Source organism: Canis lupus, chromosome 3, assembly GCF_011100685.1.
Source record: "Canis lupus familiaris isolate Mischka breed German Shepherd chromosome 3, alternate assembly UU_Cfam_GSD_1.0, whole genome shotgun sequence".
In the NCBI taxonomy this organism is placed as follows: domain Eukaryota; kingdom Metazoa; phylum Chordata; class Mammalia; order Carnivora; family Canidae; genus Canis; species Canis lupus.
In genome coordinates this window covers 85,076,896-85,094,758 of record NC_049224.1, presented here as the reverse complement: position 1 = coordinate 85,094,758, position 17,863 = coordinate 85,076,896, and the positions used below count along the sequence as shown (strand labels likewise).

The 17,863-nt window shown below is 49.3% G+C and overlaps 1 protein-coding gene and 1 long non-coding RNA gene across 2 annotated transcripts; one reads left to right on the top strand and one right to left on the bottom strand.

Moving 5' to 3' along the window:
* Positions 1-238: 238 nt before the first annotated feature.
* LOC102154191 lies at positions 239-4,238 on the bottom strand. Its single transcript, XR_005357355.1, has 3 exons — positions 4,045-4,238; positions 2,587-2,859; positions 239-2,426 (listed from the first exon to the last, which is right to left on the bottom strand). It is a non-coding gene; the product is annotated as an uncharacterized LOC102154191 (long non-coding RNA).
* Positions 4,239-4,567: 329 nt separating this feature from the next.
* Positions 4,568-17,428, top strand: SMIM20 (small integral membrane protein 20). The gene is given in 3 exon segments (NM_001145429.1): positions 4,568-4,753; positions 15,943-15,999; positions 16,752-17,428. Coding segments are annotated over 3 exon segments (204 nt in total). The 5' UTR covers positions 4,568-4,644; the 3' UTR covers positions 16,790-17,428.
* Positions 17,429-17,863: the final 435 nt, after the last annotated feature.

The window sequence follows — 17,863 nt, the reverse complement described above, 5'->3', positions numbered from 1 at the left end:
TGTTAATAGTGCTCTTCCTGGTACAGGCAGGCAGTTGAGGAGGAGAAAAAAAAAAAAAAAAAAAACTTTTCCTCAATCTGCTAGGTTTTGATTGCTTTATTAAGAAAAATTTTTAAGGTTTTATTTTTAAGCAATCTCTATACCCAGCATGGGGCTGGAACCCATAATTGAGAGATCAAGAGTCATTTGCATCATGGACTGAGCCAGGCAGCCCCCCGCCCCCGCCCCGTCCCCCCTCATTGCTTTTATTTTTTATTTTTTATTTTTTCCCTCATTGCTTTTAATTCAAAATAATGTTCACGCCAAAGTGGCTCACCTTGGGGCAGCCTGCCCTTGGCCCCTACAAAGTCATAAAGATATTAGTTAAAACTCTAAGAGCGTAGGGTGGCAAGACATAAGCCAAGACAGATATCTGGGGGAATCTTTTGGATGTGAAGAACAGATCAAAGAAGTAAAACTTGACAAATGATTGAAATTGGAAACATTCATACAGATGAGTGGGCAGAGAGTCACAGCGCCTGATAAAAAAAGGAAAGTGTTTACTTATTTTCTTATTCTTAAAAGTTCAGGTCCAGGGGACCCTGCATTAGATACCACTGTATTCCAAACCCCCAGCTTCTAGTCTGACAGTTTTCCTGCAGAAAGCAATGATACTATGTGAAAATCCACAATATTCTAAAAATACATCAGCCGGGCTGCGGTGCCACAATTAGTGGAGCTGCTGTCCCAAGAAACCCTCATCACCATTTTGCTTAGATCAGAGAGCGGATTAACTTTGATGTCTGTCTGAACCCCATGTGAGACACCACTGGTGGTCTGCTCCCTGCAAGCATGCAATCTTCACATCCAAGGGAAGAAGGAGAAAGTGCCAGATAGGAGCCCAAACCAATTTTTTTTCCCTCAGTGATTGAGATGAAAATATGCACCCTAGGACTGCTGACATATTTGACTTGCAGCCTGTCTCCTCCTGTACCCGGAGCTCTCTCCCCCTTTGCACAAATACCTTCCCCTAGGTCCAAATTTCCTTTGGCTCTTGCACACAGCTAGGAAGCCCCAAGCCCCTGGTCTTTGTTACGTGTGGCAGGTAATTGTGGACTTTCTGTATCTGTTAGGTCTTCTGCTGGTGTGCAACCGAAACAGACTCCAACTGAGCCTGGAGGGGAGCTTACTGGACGTATATGGGCGGCCTGCAGGATATAATGAACAGCCGAGAATCAGACTGCAAGGGGCAAGAAGAGAATCTCTGGGATTACAGGTAAGTGGAAGACAAGCGGTCATCTCATCGGGACATTAGCAGTGCGAAGAAATTCACCGCAGTAGTGTTGCCTGTCTCTGGGTTCCCACGTTCACAATTCTTATTTCTGGGAGAAAAGGAGCAATTGGACGTGGTTGGAATTGTACCCACACTCAGACAATATGAACTCACTGACTTTGCGAGGCAGCATACACTGGTGATAATGCAGGTCTCTGGAGTCAGCGGGATGGGATTTGAATCCTGACTCTACTATTTAGTGGCTCCTGGGCTCGTCATTCTTGCTCTGCCCCCAGCTTCTCCCTACACAAATGGGGAATCAGGAGCTAATATTCAGCAAGGTTGAGTGACCAAAAGCAATTACGACCCACTGCCTCGTCATATCCCTCTACCACACCATAGGTGCCACGAGGACAACAGACTCTCTTGTGAATTCGCTGCTGGCTGCATCCACCAGCCTTTGAAATGTGGCTGGCACACGGTGCTTGGCTCAGTAAACCTTTGTCAAATACACAAGTGCTGATGCTTCCTTTTTGTGTTCCCAATCAACTAGTGCAGTGCTTGGCTGGAGTCGGCACACAATAAGGATCTGCCGATTGAATCTGTAGGTCAGTGGGGTCTTCAGAAACGGGGAGAACCTGGGGTTCAAAGAGATGAACCTGTATTGCTTAGGACTCAGTGGCAAGCAAGAGGTAAGTAATTTTTGGTGTGACGATGCTAGCAAGGTGATGAGTGTGTCTGTATAGGTTGTGGCCTGGCCGCTGGTCAGACTAAAACGTTTACATGAACATCAGGGGACAGAGAAGCCCTGCGGTTACTTGCTGCTTGGAGAGGGGGTGGCTCATCTGTCCCACATTAATCCATCTGTGCCTTGGAGGCACTGCGGACAGGAGGTCATCCTGGCGGTCTCTAGCCTGGCTTTCAGAGGCTCCTGTGTGTAGGGCTCATGCAGCCACCCTGCCAAGCTTGCTTATGGAGACGGCCAGGTCTCAGGGAGGAGCCTGTCAGATTAGGAATGAAGACTAAACCCTGGTCCTGGCTCAGCTAATGGTGTGTGGCCCTAAGAGAAGTTTCTGGATCTCAGTGACCTGAGCTATAGAGTAATCCTTGACTTGCAGCCCGTGGATCTGTCAAGGAAACGAAATCCCACTCGCGGTGACTTCATCTGGAACTCCTGTTGTAAACAAAAACAAACAAACAACAAAACAAAACAAAATAAGTCAAACTGGCTTCAGCGAAAAGGGAACTTCATTGGCTCCTATCACTGAGAAGTCCAAGGGCAGCTCCTTTTCCAGGCACAGCCCGCTCCAGGGGCTCAAAGGTAATGTCAGCACCTGATTTCTCTCCATCTCTCGGCTTTGCTTCTGCTGTACTGTCCTCACGCTCAGTCTCCATATGGTGGTGCCCAGTGACCCCAGCGTCTGATCCCCTCAAGCTCAAATCCAGATTTCCAGCAGCTGGGAGACACTATGGTTGGCTCAACGTGGGTGAGGTCATGCAGCCAGGAGGATGCGGCTTCGCTGGACGACCAGGCCTGGGCCCTGTCCCAATCAATCCCTGTGGTGTGGCAGCTTGGTCACTCTTGGCGATCCCCTGACCTCTCAGAGCTGGAAAAAAAAAAAAAAATCATTGGGGTGGGGGTGGGGCAGAGGAGAAGCCCAGTTTACCTCCTCGACTGAATGGGAGAGGAGTGGTTTGCCAAGATGCTCGGGTGCTATTAACAGGAAGACAAGTGGCCTCCCGGTTGCTAACATGACAAAGGCGCGCTCACCTGGGGTTTTATATCACGGGACACAAAGCATATGCATCCCAGCTCCCCTCTCTGCTGGAGGAGTCCTCTGTTCTCACCCTAACAAGCCCCCGCAAGCCCCGAGGAGCTGCTGCCAACCCCTGTAGTCATCTGTCTTCCTCCTGGAAGTCCCGCGGCCGCAGGACCCTATCACTCATCCGCAACAAGCTGCGCCGCCTCCTCAGTCATCTTTTTCTGTATCTGTCCTGTCTCTATCCACGTGGCAGGATCCCGGGGAGCAAAGGGTCACGGCTTATTCATCTTTGCGTCCCTCGGAGCACTTTGCCTGGTGTTTGGGGTACGGCAGAGGGTCCATAAATCTGCCGACGGATCCAACACCTGATTTATCTGCTCGCGGAACCTCGGAGGCAGACGGTAGCTTGGCTCCGCGACAACGCTCCACGGAGAGGACACCTGTGCTGAAAGACCGTACGTCTCTGCAGACTAAATAATACCGCCGGGGTCCGGATGACTAGCCTCTTGCTCCCGGCCCGGGCCGCTGGTAGCATCCTTATTCATAAAGGGTTGAGTGAAGGCCCAAGAAACCTTGATCTCCGCCGCTCCGTACCCCTGGGCACCTCGCCTGCCCCCACAGCGCCGCCTACCCCCAGGAAGGACGGAGGACGGCGACCCTAGGAAGGGGAGGAGCACGTCCAACCTCAGCGGCCCCACCCCAGGCAGTAAGGCACAGCCCCAAGGTCCCATCACTGGGACTGGCCGCGGGCTCCCCGCCTTGCCCGGATCCGACTCCTTCCCCATCCTCATTCGCAACCCAGACGTGCAGCAGAGGGAACGGAGCGGGCAGGCGGAGGCAGGACGGATCTACTTGCCGTCCCGACGTTGACACGAGACTCCTCCCCCCTAGTCCTGATCCCGTAGTCCCGGTGCTCGGGTTAGACGCCCCCTGCAGGCCATCCGGGGCGGGCGCGCGGCCCCGGGCCCCTCACCCCCTCCAGCAGCCCTCCAGGAGGCGCGGTCACTCGTGAAGCCGCGCTTCCCTCACCTGTAAAATGGGCCCACAGCCGGGGGGACTGAATCAGCGAGCCGCGGACAGCACGCAGCTCGGGGCGGAAAGTCACCGAAATCAGATAAGGGTGGGGAGAAGGGGAAAGCGCGGCTGGTCGAGGGGAAAGGGTGACCCAAGAGGTCCGGAGAATGGCGGGGGGAGCAGCGGAGGGGGGGCCGGGCCGCGGGCAGGGCGGGGGTTGGAACAGGGTGTGCACCGCCCAGGGGAGCAAGAGTCCCTCTCGGCCGGCCCAGCCCCCAGCACCGCGGCCGCCGCTCCGAGGCCCCGCCCACCCACAGGCCCCGCCCCGTCCACGCTGTAGGCCCCGCCTCCGGCCCCGCCCACCCGCAGGTCCCACCCCAGGCTCCGCCCACCCCGACGGGCCCGTCCCTCCCACTCTGCAGGCCCCGCCCCCGACCCGCCCACCACGCAGGCCCCGCCCCGAGCCGGCCCACCCGCAGGCCCCGCCCCCGTGCCCTGGCCCCGCCCCCAAGGCCCGGAAGCGAAAGCCGCTCCGCCTCTTCCGAGCGGGGTCACGGCCCGGCGCGCGGGGTCTCGCGGGGTCTCGCGGGGTGCGGGCAGCCCGGGCCCAGCGCCATGTCCCCGAACCTGCGCACGGCGCTCATCTTCGGCGGCTTCATCTCCCTGCTGGGCGCCGCCTTCTACCCCATCTACTTCCGGCCCCTGCTGCTGCCGGAGGAGTACCGTGAGTGCCCTGTGACCCCGCGGGGGCCCGGCCTCGGGGCGCCCGGCTCGGGGCGGTGAGGAGCTGGGCGCGGGGGGCAGGCGGGCCGGGCCGAGCCCTGCGCCGAGCGGCCGCGAGACCCCGCGCCTCCCCCCGGGCGCCCTCCTGACTTGCCCGGTCGTCGCTAACGTGAGACCCGTTTGGCCTCCGTGGAGACTCCCAGGTGGCCTCGTCGTGGTCCGCAGCGCTTACCTGTCCGCGCTCTCGGGGAGCAGGGGCCGGACGCTCACGTGCCAGCCAAACGAGCGTTGGCACTTTTTTTTTTAAAGATGTATTTATTTATTCACGAAAGACACACACACTGAGTGGGGGGGGGCGGGGAGCAGAGCCGCAGGCCCTGCCGCGGGGTCACCCCCCCCCCCACAGCCCGAGGCAGGAGCCCCAAGCGTTGCCACTTCTGACGCCCACGGCGTCGCTTTGAGGTCGTCGTCATGCCCATTTGACAGGCGGGAACACTGAGGCTCCGAGAGGTCGTGCGACAGGCCCAAGGTCGCACAGCCAGTGAGCTGCGAGGCAGGTCTTCCCTCCCCGGAAGGCGGGGCTGGTGATACTGGAGGGAGGCAGATGGAGCCCTGATCATCCTGAGCCTGAAGGTGTCTTTACGGCCCTTCGTTGCCACTCCCAGGGACAGCTTTGAGTGGAAATGTTTCAGACCTACACTGTTAAACCTGGGTGTTTTGAGTTTTTCCCCACATCTTTTTTTCAGCTCCTGCTGTCTTCCTTCATTTTAAAAGCGGGTTGCTCACATGACAATGCCCAATACCCCGGGAGTAATTTTCCTCCTTAATCATTCAAGTTCTATCATCCTAAAAGCCAAACTCTCCTTCCTGGAGACCTATACCTCAGCGAGGATTAGCACTTTGATACATCTGAAACCATCTGTCAGAGAGAAAATATTAGGCATTAGAGGCTCATTTTGTTCTCCAGGAAACCTGAATCATCTTGAAGATGGAAGAGGGCCAGCCCTGCCCCTGGAGACCATTAGCAGAGGCTGAGAGCTTGGCGATGTGAAGGCAGCAGCTCTGTGTAAATGCTCTGCCCGTTACAAATGCTACATTTGGTTTCTGGAGGCAGAGCATTTTAAGCACACACCCGCATTGCCCTGGAGCTTCTTTCATCACCCAGGACCGAGGTGGCCTCTGCATGCTGCCTCCCAGCCTGCGTCCACCTACCCGTGTGCCTGAGGATAAACGGGGGGGCGCTTGAAGCCCCGCGTGGTCTGGTTCCGTCATCCTGACCCGATCCTGCCCCAGGCTGTTTTCTTACTAGGGCATCTAGGATTGAACTTGGGACAAGGGGCTCTGCTCCAGATCCCACTGGAAAGGTGTCTGCCAGGAAGACAAACGCAGTGCCTCTCAGCTGGGGATGCTTTTGTCCCCCAGGGGACATTTGGTTCCATCTGGAGACATTTTTGCTTGTCACAGCTGGGGGTGGAGTGGGGTAGTGTGAGTGTGCTACTGGCATCCAGTGGAGAGAGGCCAGGGATGCTGCTAAACCTCCGCAGCGCACAGGGGAGCCCCCCATGACCTAGATTACCCAGCCCAGGTGTGCATGGTACCAAGCTTGAGACATGCTAGATCAGATGATGAAGGCGTGGACTTGTGCCACGCGTCCTGGCAAGTCTTTTTTTTTTTTTTAACTTTTTTTTCAAATATTTATTTATTCATGAGAGACACAGAGAGAACGGCAGAGACACAGGCAGAGGGAGAAGCAGGCTCCATGCAGGCAGGGACCCTGATGCAGGACTCGATCCCGGGACCCCAGGATCATGCCCTGGGCCGAAGGCAGGTGCTAAACCGCTGAGCCACCCAGGGATCCCTCTGACAATAGTCTCATAGGGATACCCTAGAATCTGTGGTTGTCTGAGTTGCTTGAGACAAAATCAGGGCTTTTAGGTGCATGTTTACTGAGTGTGCCTAAAATGTCTGCATTTTAACTCGAGAGCAGTCAGTCTATGCCTGCCCACCTTTCTGGCTCAGTTTTAGTTAATTGGCCGACTCTTATTTGAGACTCATAGCTGATTCTTTCAACAGGTAAATACTAAACAGCTAGTGTTTTTTGAGAGTTTATGTCTGCCTCTCTTCCCAGCACCTCATATATATATTAACCCACATAGTTTTCATAACCATTTGTTGTAGCTGCTGTGTGATCATCACCCACATTTTATACGTGGACACACTGAGGTCTGGGACAGTTAAGTGACTTGTACAAGGACCCACAGCAGATGGGTCAGACCTGGGATTGGAACCAATGTGCTCTTTCACTACACGAGGGCACCATTTGGTTTCTGAGGCGGTGAGAAGGGAAGCAGGGCAGGTGAGGGTCTAAATCCCTTGCAAGATAAGGGTCTTAAGGTGAGTTACGTAACCTGCCTGAGCCCAGTCTGTTTCTTCATCTGTAGCAGTGGACTTTGCAGGCCTTAATCTATAGGTGTTGGGTGTATTAAATGAGATCACAGGTATGGAAACATCTAGTATAGTTTTATATTAGGCATCCCCTAAAAATGTTTAAAAAAATAAGGAACCAGGGCACCTGGGTGGCTTAGTGGGTTGAGGATCTACCTTTGGCTTGGGCTGGGGTCCTGGGGTCCTGGGATTGAGCCCCACATGGGGCTCCAAGCTTCTCCCTCTCTCTGCCTGCCGCTCCCCCTGCTTGTGTGTTTGTATGCGTGAACACACACTCTCTCTCTCTGTCAAATAAATAAAATCTTAAAAAAAAAAAAAAAAGAGGAGCTATAAGGCAAGGATGTAAGGAGATTTAAGCCCGGCTGGCTGACCTGTCACTAACCTGGGGTCCAGGCAGGTGAGGCATTGGTGACCGGGCCATGGAAGCCTGGCCTGTCTGTAGGGAGGATGGAGCTGCAATTCATTTCAGCACCTTGGACTAGTCTTTGCATTTTTTATAACCTGGATTTTAGCAACGGCTGTGTACCTGGTACTGCGTTAGGTGTCGGGTATACGTGACTGTACAAGATGGTCAGAGCGCTTCTGTCCGTCTCACTGTCCCCACCGTCATCCAACCCATTTCCTTCACCCGCTCCTTAGACTCTGAGCTGGTCTCCCTGCTTCTGCCAAGCCCAAATCCTGATTCCCTACCCAGCAGTCACAGTTGCTAATTTTCTCTGGTTGCTCTTTTGTTGCCAATTTCTACTTTACTTGCATTTGTGGTTAAAGAATGAGGACTATATGATTTTGATTCCTTGATATTGGTCAGGATTTGCTCTGTGGGCTTAATACAGGTCAATTATGGAAGTGTTCCTTCTGTGCTTGAAGTGGGTATATCTCATTGTTGGGTACAGAGTTCTGTGTGCACCGATTCCAGACCAAGCTTCTTAATTCTGTTACTTAGGTATCCTCAGGCCATATTATTAGGTGCACACGATAGAGAATGTTCTGGAGACTTTTTTCCAATTATCATTGTATAAAGGGTCCTCTTTATCCCTCCTGTTCCTCTCCAGGTCTATCATATCAATATTAGAATTACCAGCATTGTTTTGGTTAGACTTTCCTGGTATATTTCTTATATTTGTGCCTGTCTGTCTGTCTGTCTTTCTTTCTTTCTTTCTTTCTTTCTTTCTTTCTTTCTTTCTTTCTTTCTCTTTCTTTCTTTCTTTCTTTCTTTCTTTCTTTCTTTCTTTCTTCATTCATTCATTCATTTATCTATTTATCTATTTATTTAAAGATTTTTTTATTTGAAAGACAGCAGGGGGAGGGGCAGAGGGAGAGGGAGACAAGCAGACTCCCCCCACCCCCACCAGAGTGGGGAGTCCAATGTAGGGCTCGATCTCAACCCGCAGATCATGACCTGAGTCGAAATCAAGAGTCAGATGCTTAACTGCCTGAGTCACCCAGGCAGCGCTTGGCATCTGTCCTTAAATCTCATAACCAGCCTAACTTGGATTTTTTAATCCAATCTGGTCATTTCTTTCAACTGCTGGATTGAGCTAATTTTCATATATGTTTACTGATAGATTTATTTGCCCTGTCTTGTTCTGTGTTTTCTATTTATCCTTCTATATCTACAACTCCTTCTTTTCTCTCCATTTCTGCCTTCACGGTTTCTCTACTTTTTACCTCCTCTGTTTTTTTTTTTTTTTTAAGTTTTACATTCTTTTTTGATTATTTTGTGATTACTGCTTAAAGTTAGTCAGTATCCTTATCCTCCTATACAAAGACCTGAGGAGAATGCCTTGGTCCTTGGACCGCACAGCACTCCCGGTGTTTATTCCTCTCCAGTCAGTACCATCAGGGTTTTATAGTCACTGATTGTTCCTCTTTGCCCCTATTCTTTACTCAGCAAACCCTACTTCTCACTGCTTCCCAGTGTCCGTTTTCTTCATTCTGAGATGCATCTGATATTTCTTTCTTGAGCGTCTGTAACTGGTGGAGTTCATCCTCGTTTGTCAGAATATGTCCAGAACTCCCAATTCTCCGTGTCTGTTGAAACGTCTGCTGTCATGCCATTTGTTCTTTGAATTTGATCATCCTGCTGGCTTGATTAAAATACTCCCACAGCCCTCTGCTGTCCCCAGCGTCTAGCCAGTGGAGGCTCATGGAAGTATTTTAATCGGGAGAGTGAGGCGACCGGATTCAGTCTCACCCAGGGTCAAGGCTGGGAACAAGAATTCCAGATAGAAGGAGGCTGTACTTGCTGTGGTCACAGGAGAGTACGGAGAGGTGACTAGCCTGAACCAGTGGTGGTCATGGGACTGGAGGAGGGGAGCTATATTTAAGAAGTAACGCTACAGGGTGAGGGAGGAGACAAGGGAGAGTGACAGCCTCCAGGTTCCAGCAGCGGAGGAGATGGTGGCGCGCTGGTCATTAACTAAGCAACACAAGAAGGAACTGGTTTTGGGAGTGAGGAGGATGAACCAGTTCAACTTTGGACACATGTGTTTTAGGTATCTGGATATGCTCCTGGAGATTTCTGATGGGCTATGGAATATTCCAGTCTGGAGCTGAGGCACTGGGCCTGAGCTAGAGCTAGAGATGGGGTGCTGGATCAGCATGGGACGGGAGGCAGAGCCATGGGAGGTGAGGGCTCCCAGACAGCACTCAGAGACCGCGCGAGACAAGCTGGCCTAGGACAGACCACTGGTGAACACGGTGTTGGAAGAGCAAGTGCTCAGAGAGGCAGCTGTCAAAGGAGATGGAGGAGGAGTGGCTGGAGCAAGAGGATTAAAACCAGCAGAGGCTACAGTCACACGTCCCATAAAGACAACTCTGGGTGCAAAGGGGTATGGCCAGCAGGGCTGGGCTTCTATGAGGCAAAAGATAAGAAGTGAAAGTATTCAGCGATGGGCGTTAAGGAGGGCATGTGATGTGATGAGCGCTGAGTGTCCCGCGCAGCGGGTAAATCATTGCGTGCTACATCTGATGGGCTACGGACTACGTGGCATATTCCATAAAGTATTCATAAAGTACGTATGTACTTTACGTAGCGTATTTATAAAGTACGTATGTACTTTATGTTGGCTAATTGAATTTAAGTTAAAAAAATACTCAGTAGATTTATGAAAACAAGGTGAGGGTCATAGTTATCTTGTTAAGAACACCTTAGTGGTTTGGTGGTGGGCAGAGAGCCGGCAGCTGTCCCCTGAATTGGCTATTTCAAGGTATTTGACTGTATGGAGAGAATGACGGAATATATTTGCAGCAGGTCAGGGGGTCTCGGGAGAGGGTTTTTTTGTTTGTTTGTTTTGTTTTTTAGGGAGAGGTGGGACAGCCAAAAGGTCTCTGGACAAAGAAAGGTGAAGATAATTCACAGAGCGACAGGTGATAGGGGATCTCGAGATCAGTTGGAGGAAAGCCTTGGACCAAAGTCAGGACACCTCTCCCACAGGCTCAGGAGGAAGGGCAGGTGTGGATGCAGCTATATCTAGGTTCAGTGTGGGGAAGTTGTTGGTGAGGACTTCTGTTCTGTCTGTAACACAGGAAGTGCAGTCATCTGTGAGAGGCACAACCCCCAGCCAGACTCACTCTCCCTTCTGGAAGCACCGTCTTCCCTGAACTTCTGTGACCACCCGGTGCCAGTCATCTTCCCTTTGCTCTTTTGCTCCTGCCTTTCAGCCACTCCATCTTTAACCTTTCTTGTTGGATCTTCCTCTCCCCACCATCCTCCACATGTTTGTCTTCCCCAGGACTCTGGACAGACTGAGGAGAAGGCCACAGCTGTTGAAAGTGCAGGGCAACGTAGGCCAGACATCCAGTCCTTGGGAAGGGGGCCAGTGGCTGGCAAGGGAGGAGCCCACATTCCCACGTAGGGCCTGAGTGTCAGCTGGGCCAGCCTCGGCATGGGGAGTGCAGGGACAGCTGGGTTCCCGGGTCTCTGCTGGAACAAGCCTCAAGGCAGCAGGAAAGAACAAGGCTGCTTAGATAAAGTGAGGTCAAAGAGATCTTCCATGCTTTAAAAGCAGGCAGGCTGCTGTGGCAAGTCTGCTTTGTTGGGTTTCATGTTGACATGCACTGTGACCCTCAGCTCTTCCACTCGCTAAGTGTTACATGGATGACAAGGTCAGTTCTACACATGACACTTCAGTCCCGAAATGAGCACTGGGGGAGACGGCGCTGGCACTGGTGGTCAGCGATCCCAAACCAGAAGTATGGGGGGACGGTTCTGTTGTGCTCCTGGAGGGAATCCCAGATGATGCTTTTTAGCTTTCATCCTGCTGGCACGGCGCGGTTTGCTGGAAGAGCCCGCGTTTCGGGGAGACTACAGCTGCTGTAGCTCAGAGCCTAATCTGGCTGTGTGTGTCCTAGAACTAGACAGTGATCCCGAATACGGCCTTTTAAAAATAACATGCATCTTATGCCAGCCAGTGAAATGAGACAGAATAGGATCATTTTCTGTGATCCTGCTTGTTTTTTGACTTTAATTAGATGTGCAGAAGCATAAAATCCTAAGAGCTTTGCCCAAAAACCCGTGCCCCTTCAGTCCCCTCACTTAGGTGACTTAACCAAAGTCACTGAGAACATTAATTGCTGGGTGGACACTAGAGCCTAACTCCCTGACCTTGTCTGCTCCTTAATGATGCACTGCTTCATGTGCCTTTAAGACAGCGGAGAGGGTTCAGTAGCAGAGGGAAAGGTCGCCCAGAATTGCTGCGGAGAGAGCTGTGTCCTCCTACCACTCGATTGCATTCTCTTAACTGCCGCACCTCCTGCCCCCAGCTAGAAGTCTGTCATTCCGGTTGCAAGAAATCACTTGATCCAGGATACTTCTTACCTTGGAGGAGCATCTGCCCTATTACATGCCAGGTGCTAGAACATGCTTTTTGTTTCTTTCGCCCATAGACTCCAGCGCAGTGCAGGGCTAGCCTGCAGCCTTATTTTCTGACCGGCATTACAGAGCCCCCTGGGTTCAACCAGACTCTGGTGGAGAAACAAAATGTGTATGGCGTTGGGAGGAGTCAGTACTTCCGGTGGCCATCTGGTCCCCCTCCACCACAGGTTCACACTTGTCACTATGGCCGTTTGATGCCTCCCACTGCTGGTTCAGCTGGGCACTGGTGCACAACCAGTTCTAGATGACCCCGCCGTCAGATGGAGCAAGGATCCAGGCAACAGCAGCAGGATGAGAGCACTGGAAAAGTAACTTCTAAATATTTTATTTGCTGTGTGAAAAAAGATGCCTTTAGGTAATTGTCACGGAACATCACAAGGAAGTGTAAGAACTTCCTAAAAATTTGTTTTGCAGTTGTGTGTTTTAGTTATTAAAAAAACAAACAAAAAAAACGTAACCAACAGAAAAGACCTAAGAATAGTATGATAAATCCCTGTATATTTATGTCACCTAGATTACCAGTTAGCATCTTGACGCATTTGCTTCCCCCCACGGATGCTGTATTACAGGTCTACACATACATACATACACATGTGAGTGCAGAATTACATATACGTATAATTATTTCTGTTGTTCTGCTGAGCCATTTGAGAGTAAGCTCGGGACCCTATGAGCTTTCCTTCCCAGACACTTCGATATGTATTTCCGAAGAACAAGGGCAGTCTCTTAGGTAACCACAATGCAGTTATCCAGGCCAGGAAACTTAATATTGACACAATGCTATTATCTCACACACAGTCCATACTCAAATGTTGCCATTTGTCCAAGGACTTCGGGTTTCGAGGGGCTTTTATTTTTAACTGTCCGTTGCTAAGAGGAGATGGCAGGGAGGGTCCTGAGGCCGTCTTCTCTCTGGGCAGGGCTTGGAGGCCCTGACCTTCTGCACCTGCTTTTCGGTTTCCAGCTGCTGGCCCTCCACCAGCGCACGCCCAGCCAGTCAGTGGTCAGCGGGCGCCGGGGAACACTGTCTTCCTTTGTTGTGGAGTTGTGGATGTCAAAGCAACAAGTCACACGGTTAGAGCTGTTTGACAGCATGGACTTTCAATATAAAGCTATGTTTTCATTTTCAGAGACTTAAAAATTATTATGTGGAATCACTACAATAGGAGGAGCAGCCCGCTCACAGGCATTAGCAGTGTTAATAATAATACTTTGGCCCTTGGACTGAAGATAACGATCCTCAATTAAAACCACAAATCACACCCCTGCCGTAGCACCAGGGGGCAGAGTCGGGCTTGCTGAGATGCCGGAGCGGGGACTTTGCTAACCAGCATCACAAAGCTCCAGGCCCAGGGTTGCCTATTTGCGTCTTAATCATTCCACTCCTGATAGAAACATGCTCACTACTGAAAAGTCAGTAATTAGCTTATCCTGATTTGTTCACATGGTTAAACCCCTGACTTCAGCATGCTCTTTTCCTGAGGTTTATAGACACTTGCTGTTTCTCTAATGACAACAAAATAGAAACTTACTGTCAACTTCAGCAAGAGGCACGTACTACTAAGTCCCGAGGGACCGGTTTGTTTTCCTTCTAGCAAATTCCACATTCACAAATTTTAAAGTGTCTTTGTGTCATGTCATGAATTTATATAAGACTGCTTGGGCTTTAGAGTATTTATAAAACATTAATGGATTAAAGAACCAGGGGATGTAGATAGGATGCTAATACCGGTTATCACTTGGTAGGAACTAGTTCAGCAAATCGGTTTAAATTGCCTGTCCAAGCCAAAAAAACCGAGGTGGTTGCATAAGGACAAGGATTAGAAAGAGATTATGGTCTATTTTAAATAAAGCCTTAGCCTCTCTCCAACCTCATTAGCAATTAGCAAGAAAGTGTGAAGACAGGGATTCCTTTCTCTTCACTTGGTTCTCCATTGCATTGTGAGAGGTTAGGATACAATTAGACATTCTGTCCTTGCTATCAGAAGTCAACTTCCTTTGGTGCTTGGCAGCCTGCCAGTGTCTCCAGCTTTGTAGTACCCGCCTCTTGGAGAATGTGTGCAATACACCAGGCTGTCAGATTTTCTTAAATTTATGGCTTAGAAAGCTTTCTGGCAATTTATTATTATTTTTTTAAAACCCACCTCTTCCCAGGGTCACCTGGGTGGCTCAGTCGGTTAAGCATCTGACTCTTGATTTAGGCTCAGGTCATGATCTCAGGGTGGTGGGATCGAGTCCTATATTGGGCTCCTCACTCAGTGTGGAGTCTACATACCCTTCACCCTCTGCCCCCACCCCCATGTACACGTGCATGCTCTCTCTCTCTCTCAAATAAATAAAATCTTAAATAAGAAAACCCCACCTCTTCCATAATACTGGCAAGTGGACCTTTTAGGTGCGGAACATCGTATCTATGTTTATTCCTGGCACAATCGATGGCAGTGTAGTCTTTCACTGGTTGGCATTTTCTAAGAGCATGTTTGAGACACATCCGTACATCGAGACCTTACACGTTGGCAGTATGGTAGGGCTCAATCCTCCAGGAATTTAATGGCTTAGGAAATGAGATCACCCTTTGTGTTGGAGTCATTTTAGAAAATCCGACACCTGAGAGGCTCCATTATCCACTCTAGATGGAAGAAACCTTTTGGCATATCTTGGTCCGGAGGGTGTTGGTTATCGCCTACCTGCTGCTTCTCAGAGAGGCCCGGGGAAACCACCGGGCCCTTGTCTGTAATGGGCTTCATTATGCTGTGTCTTCCCACTGCCTGTCGTAGAGTTAGATACCGAGATTCACATAATCCCTGTTGTCCAGTGTTTTATTTGCCAAAGCAAAACTTAGCATTGATAAAACTATCAGGTAGGTCACTTGGGATTGACTTTCTATCACATCACTCGAGAAGCAGGTTCTATGAATATTCGATTTAGCAAATCCCTGCTTCTTGTACCTTTACGCTTCTTGTAACTTTATGAGAATCCAGAGGCCAGAATAAAGAGAAAGGCCTGATATTAAATAAGAACTAAATGTGGATTTCAAGAAACACTGTCAGCCTGATTAAGACAAAGGTCTGATTACAACATTTAATTACTATAATTTAGTAGTAAACATCCTCTGGCTCCAAGTCTTTCCGCTGAAAAGCCGCCATTTGTTTGTCAAGATACTTGAAATAATAAGTCTTTGTTTTCACAGACCTTGGGTTTATTCTAAACCACTTAGAAAGATGTGTCGGAGCGCTTGAAGCCCACAGACATAAAATGCCCAATTTCTCTTGGCCCTCGCCTGTTGGACATCTCCAAAGAGATGGGCTGAGCTGCTATAGCTGGAACGCGCTTACTAATTGGCACAGCACCTGCAATCAATTAGGGAAGCTTCAATTATCCAAACCAAAGCCACCCACCCAAAGATTAATTTTCTGCTCTATTTCCTATCAAAAACATAGCATATTTAGCTCTGGGTCTAGTCCTTCGGCGGAGCACATTTGAGACATAGAAACTACATCGTTTTCTTGTTAATTGTGCTTGTTCCTTCAATTCAGCAGCCTTTCCCTCCTAATATCACGCCCACCAGCTCTTTCAAAATTGTTCTTTTTCTGTTGTTTTGTTGCCTTTCCAAAATGCTGAGATCACCGAGAAAAGATGTTAGTCGGGAGCTTTTCTTTTGAAGTACGGCTTTCTTTGCTTTTATTGAAAATGCCCAGTCTTTCTGCTCTGTTGGATCCAACTTCCATAACCTAAAAGCTCTGAGTATTAGTGTCTCGCGTGTATTGTTTCCGAATCATCCCCTGTCATTGTCCCACGTAAATAGATTTCCACGACCACGGCCCAGCCCCCACCTTTGTAAAGAGCAATTTTTCTGTTGTGTTTTTCAGAGAAAGAGCAAGCTGTAAATCGAGCTGGGATTATTCAGGAAGATGTGCAGCCACCAGGTAAACTTAAAAATCAAAGCAGAATCTCATTTGTAACTGTGTGTGTGCTGGCCCTGCAGCACAAGAAATCTTTGGAGTGGGGACGCTGGCTGGCGATTGTCCTGTTCCTTGCACAGAAGTTTAACATTTTCACCCCGGAGTACATTTTGCACGTTTGCCCATTCCTCTTGTGCATTTGATAAATGGGCATAAAAATGTCACAAATGTGCGATTGAGTATGAAGGATACTCGGTTCTGCAGACCGATTTACCAAGCACCTAGTTAAACCCTACCCTCCTGGGGAAAAGCCTGCTTACTCTCGAGCTATTCTAATTGATGCAAGATTCTGCTTTATTACAGCAGCTCAAAAGTTCCCTTTGTGGCTGAATGGTTACTTTCACATGGTCCAAGTTGGGTGAGAAGGAGAAGCTTCCAATTGATTAACCAAAACTCTTATAATCTGTGGCAATGTTTGTTTGTTTATTTTGTTTTTTGGGTTGTTTTTTCTTTTGGTAATATTGTTATTTATGTTTTAACTTGGCCAGATGCATCGCTTCCTGTTGTGGGGCAATTTCTGAGCCATTTAAAAGTCTCTCCTGGAGGTCATGGCTGCCCAGCCATAGCATCCCAGGCTCCCGGCAGCTTGCCCGCACTGTCTCAAACTACATGGAAATTCCACAACTCAATTCTGATGTCGTTTTGCCAGTTTGCAGTTGCAGGAAGTGAGGAAGTTGAAAGGCGAATCCTGTTTTGATTCATGTTTCTTTCTATAGGGTTAAAAGTGTGGTCTGATCCATTTGGCAGGAAATGAGAAGGCTATCACCACCTCGATTATGAAAGACATCTTCATGCTTTCCATTCTGCCGCAAGTACAATAAATTGCCTCACGGTAGAAGGATGGCTGGAGAAGAAAACTCCATAAAGCTGAAAATAAGAGTACTGTGCACAAGGACTAATATTTCCCTTCTTAAGTATCAAAAGAGCCCTGGAGCAAATCACACCATTAGGGAGGTTTTCATGATTTGCTTTACTTTCTAAAAATGAAGCTCTCTCACCCAGCTGTGTTTGGAGGAGATCTACTTATTATTCAGTCTCTACCGCTTTCCCAACCAAGCTGTGATGTGAATGCAAGCAGCCAGTGGACTTGGGAAGATCCTAGTCTGTCTTGCCATCCTCCAAATAGGAAATTTCAGTAAAAAGCCACCGTGCTGAGCAGCCTCACAGGGCTCTTTGGAAACATTAAGGTTGATAAAATTCTTTGGGGACAAGGTACATTGTACTCTTTAAGAATAAGCAGCTCAGCGTAGCCGTCTCATCGAAGGTTGCTGCATGTTGGAAAACAAATGCGAAGTGAGTTAAACTAAATGGCCGTGCATGCATAACAGAAATCAGTGTCGAATTAACAGGAGTGAAAATACGTTTATTAAAATGATCTGTTTTTAATTCAGAATGGTGTAAGTCTTTTTGAAAATCCTATATAAGCTCATGAATGTATGCTAAGAAGCACTATTTGACTAGAGCATATTTGACAAGATAGTCGACTGTGTGGCGTTTCTCACTTTGTGTACAAGTAAACATGTGAAAGGTAAATAGCAAAGGTGTTGAGACAGACCCTTCTTGGTTGCAGTGCTCTCCGAGGTTCCTCACCAGCTGCTGCAGAGATGAGGGTGAGAATGCTTTTCTTTCTCTGGGGCCCTGTCTGGCCCCTTACTAGACGATACGCTTTTGGAGAAACCCTTCCTTTTCATTTTTAGATTTCCCAGAGTGCCTTGCACATCACTGTGGGTTCTCTTTCGATAAGCTGCCTGATGACATAATGTTACTATTGTGAACTGGGAGTTTGCTTAACAGAGGACTGACACAGTGATATAATTACTGTCAGAAA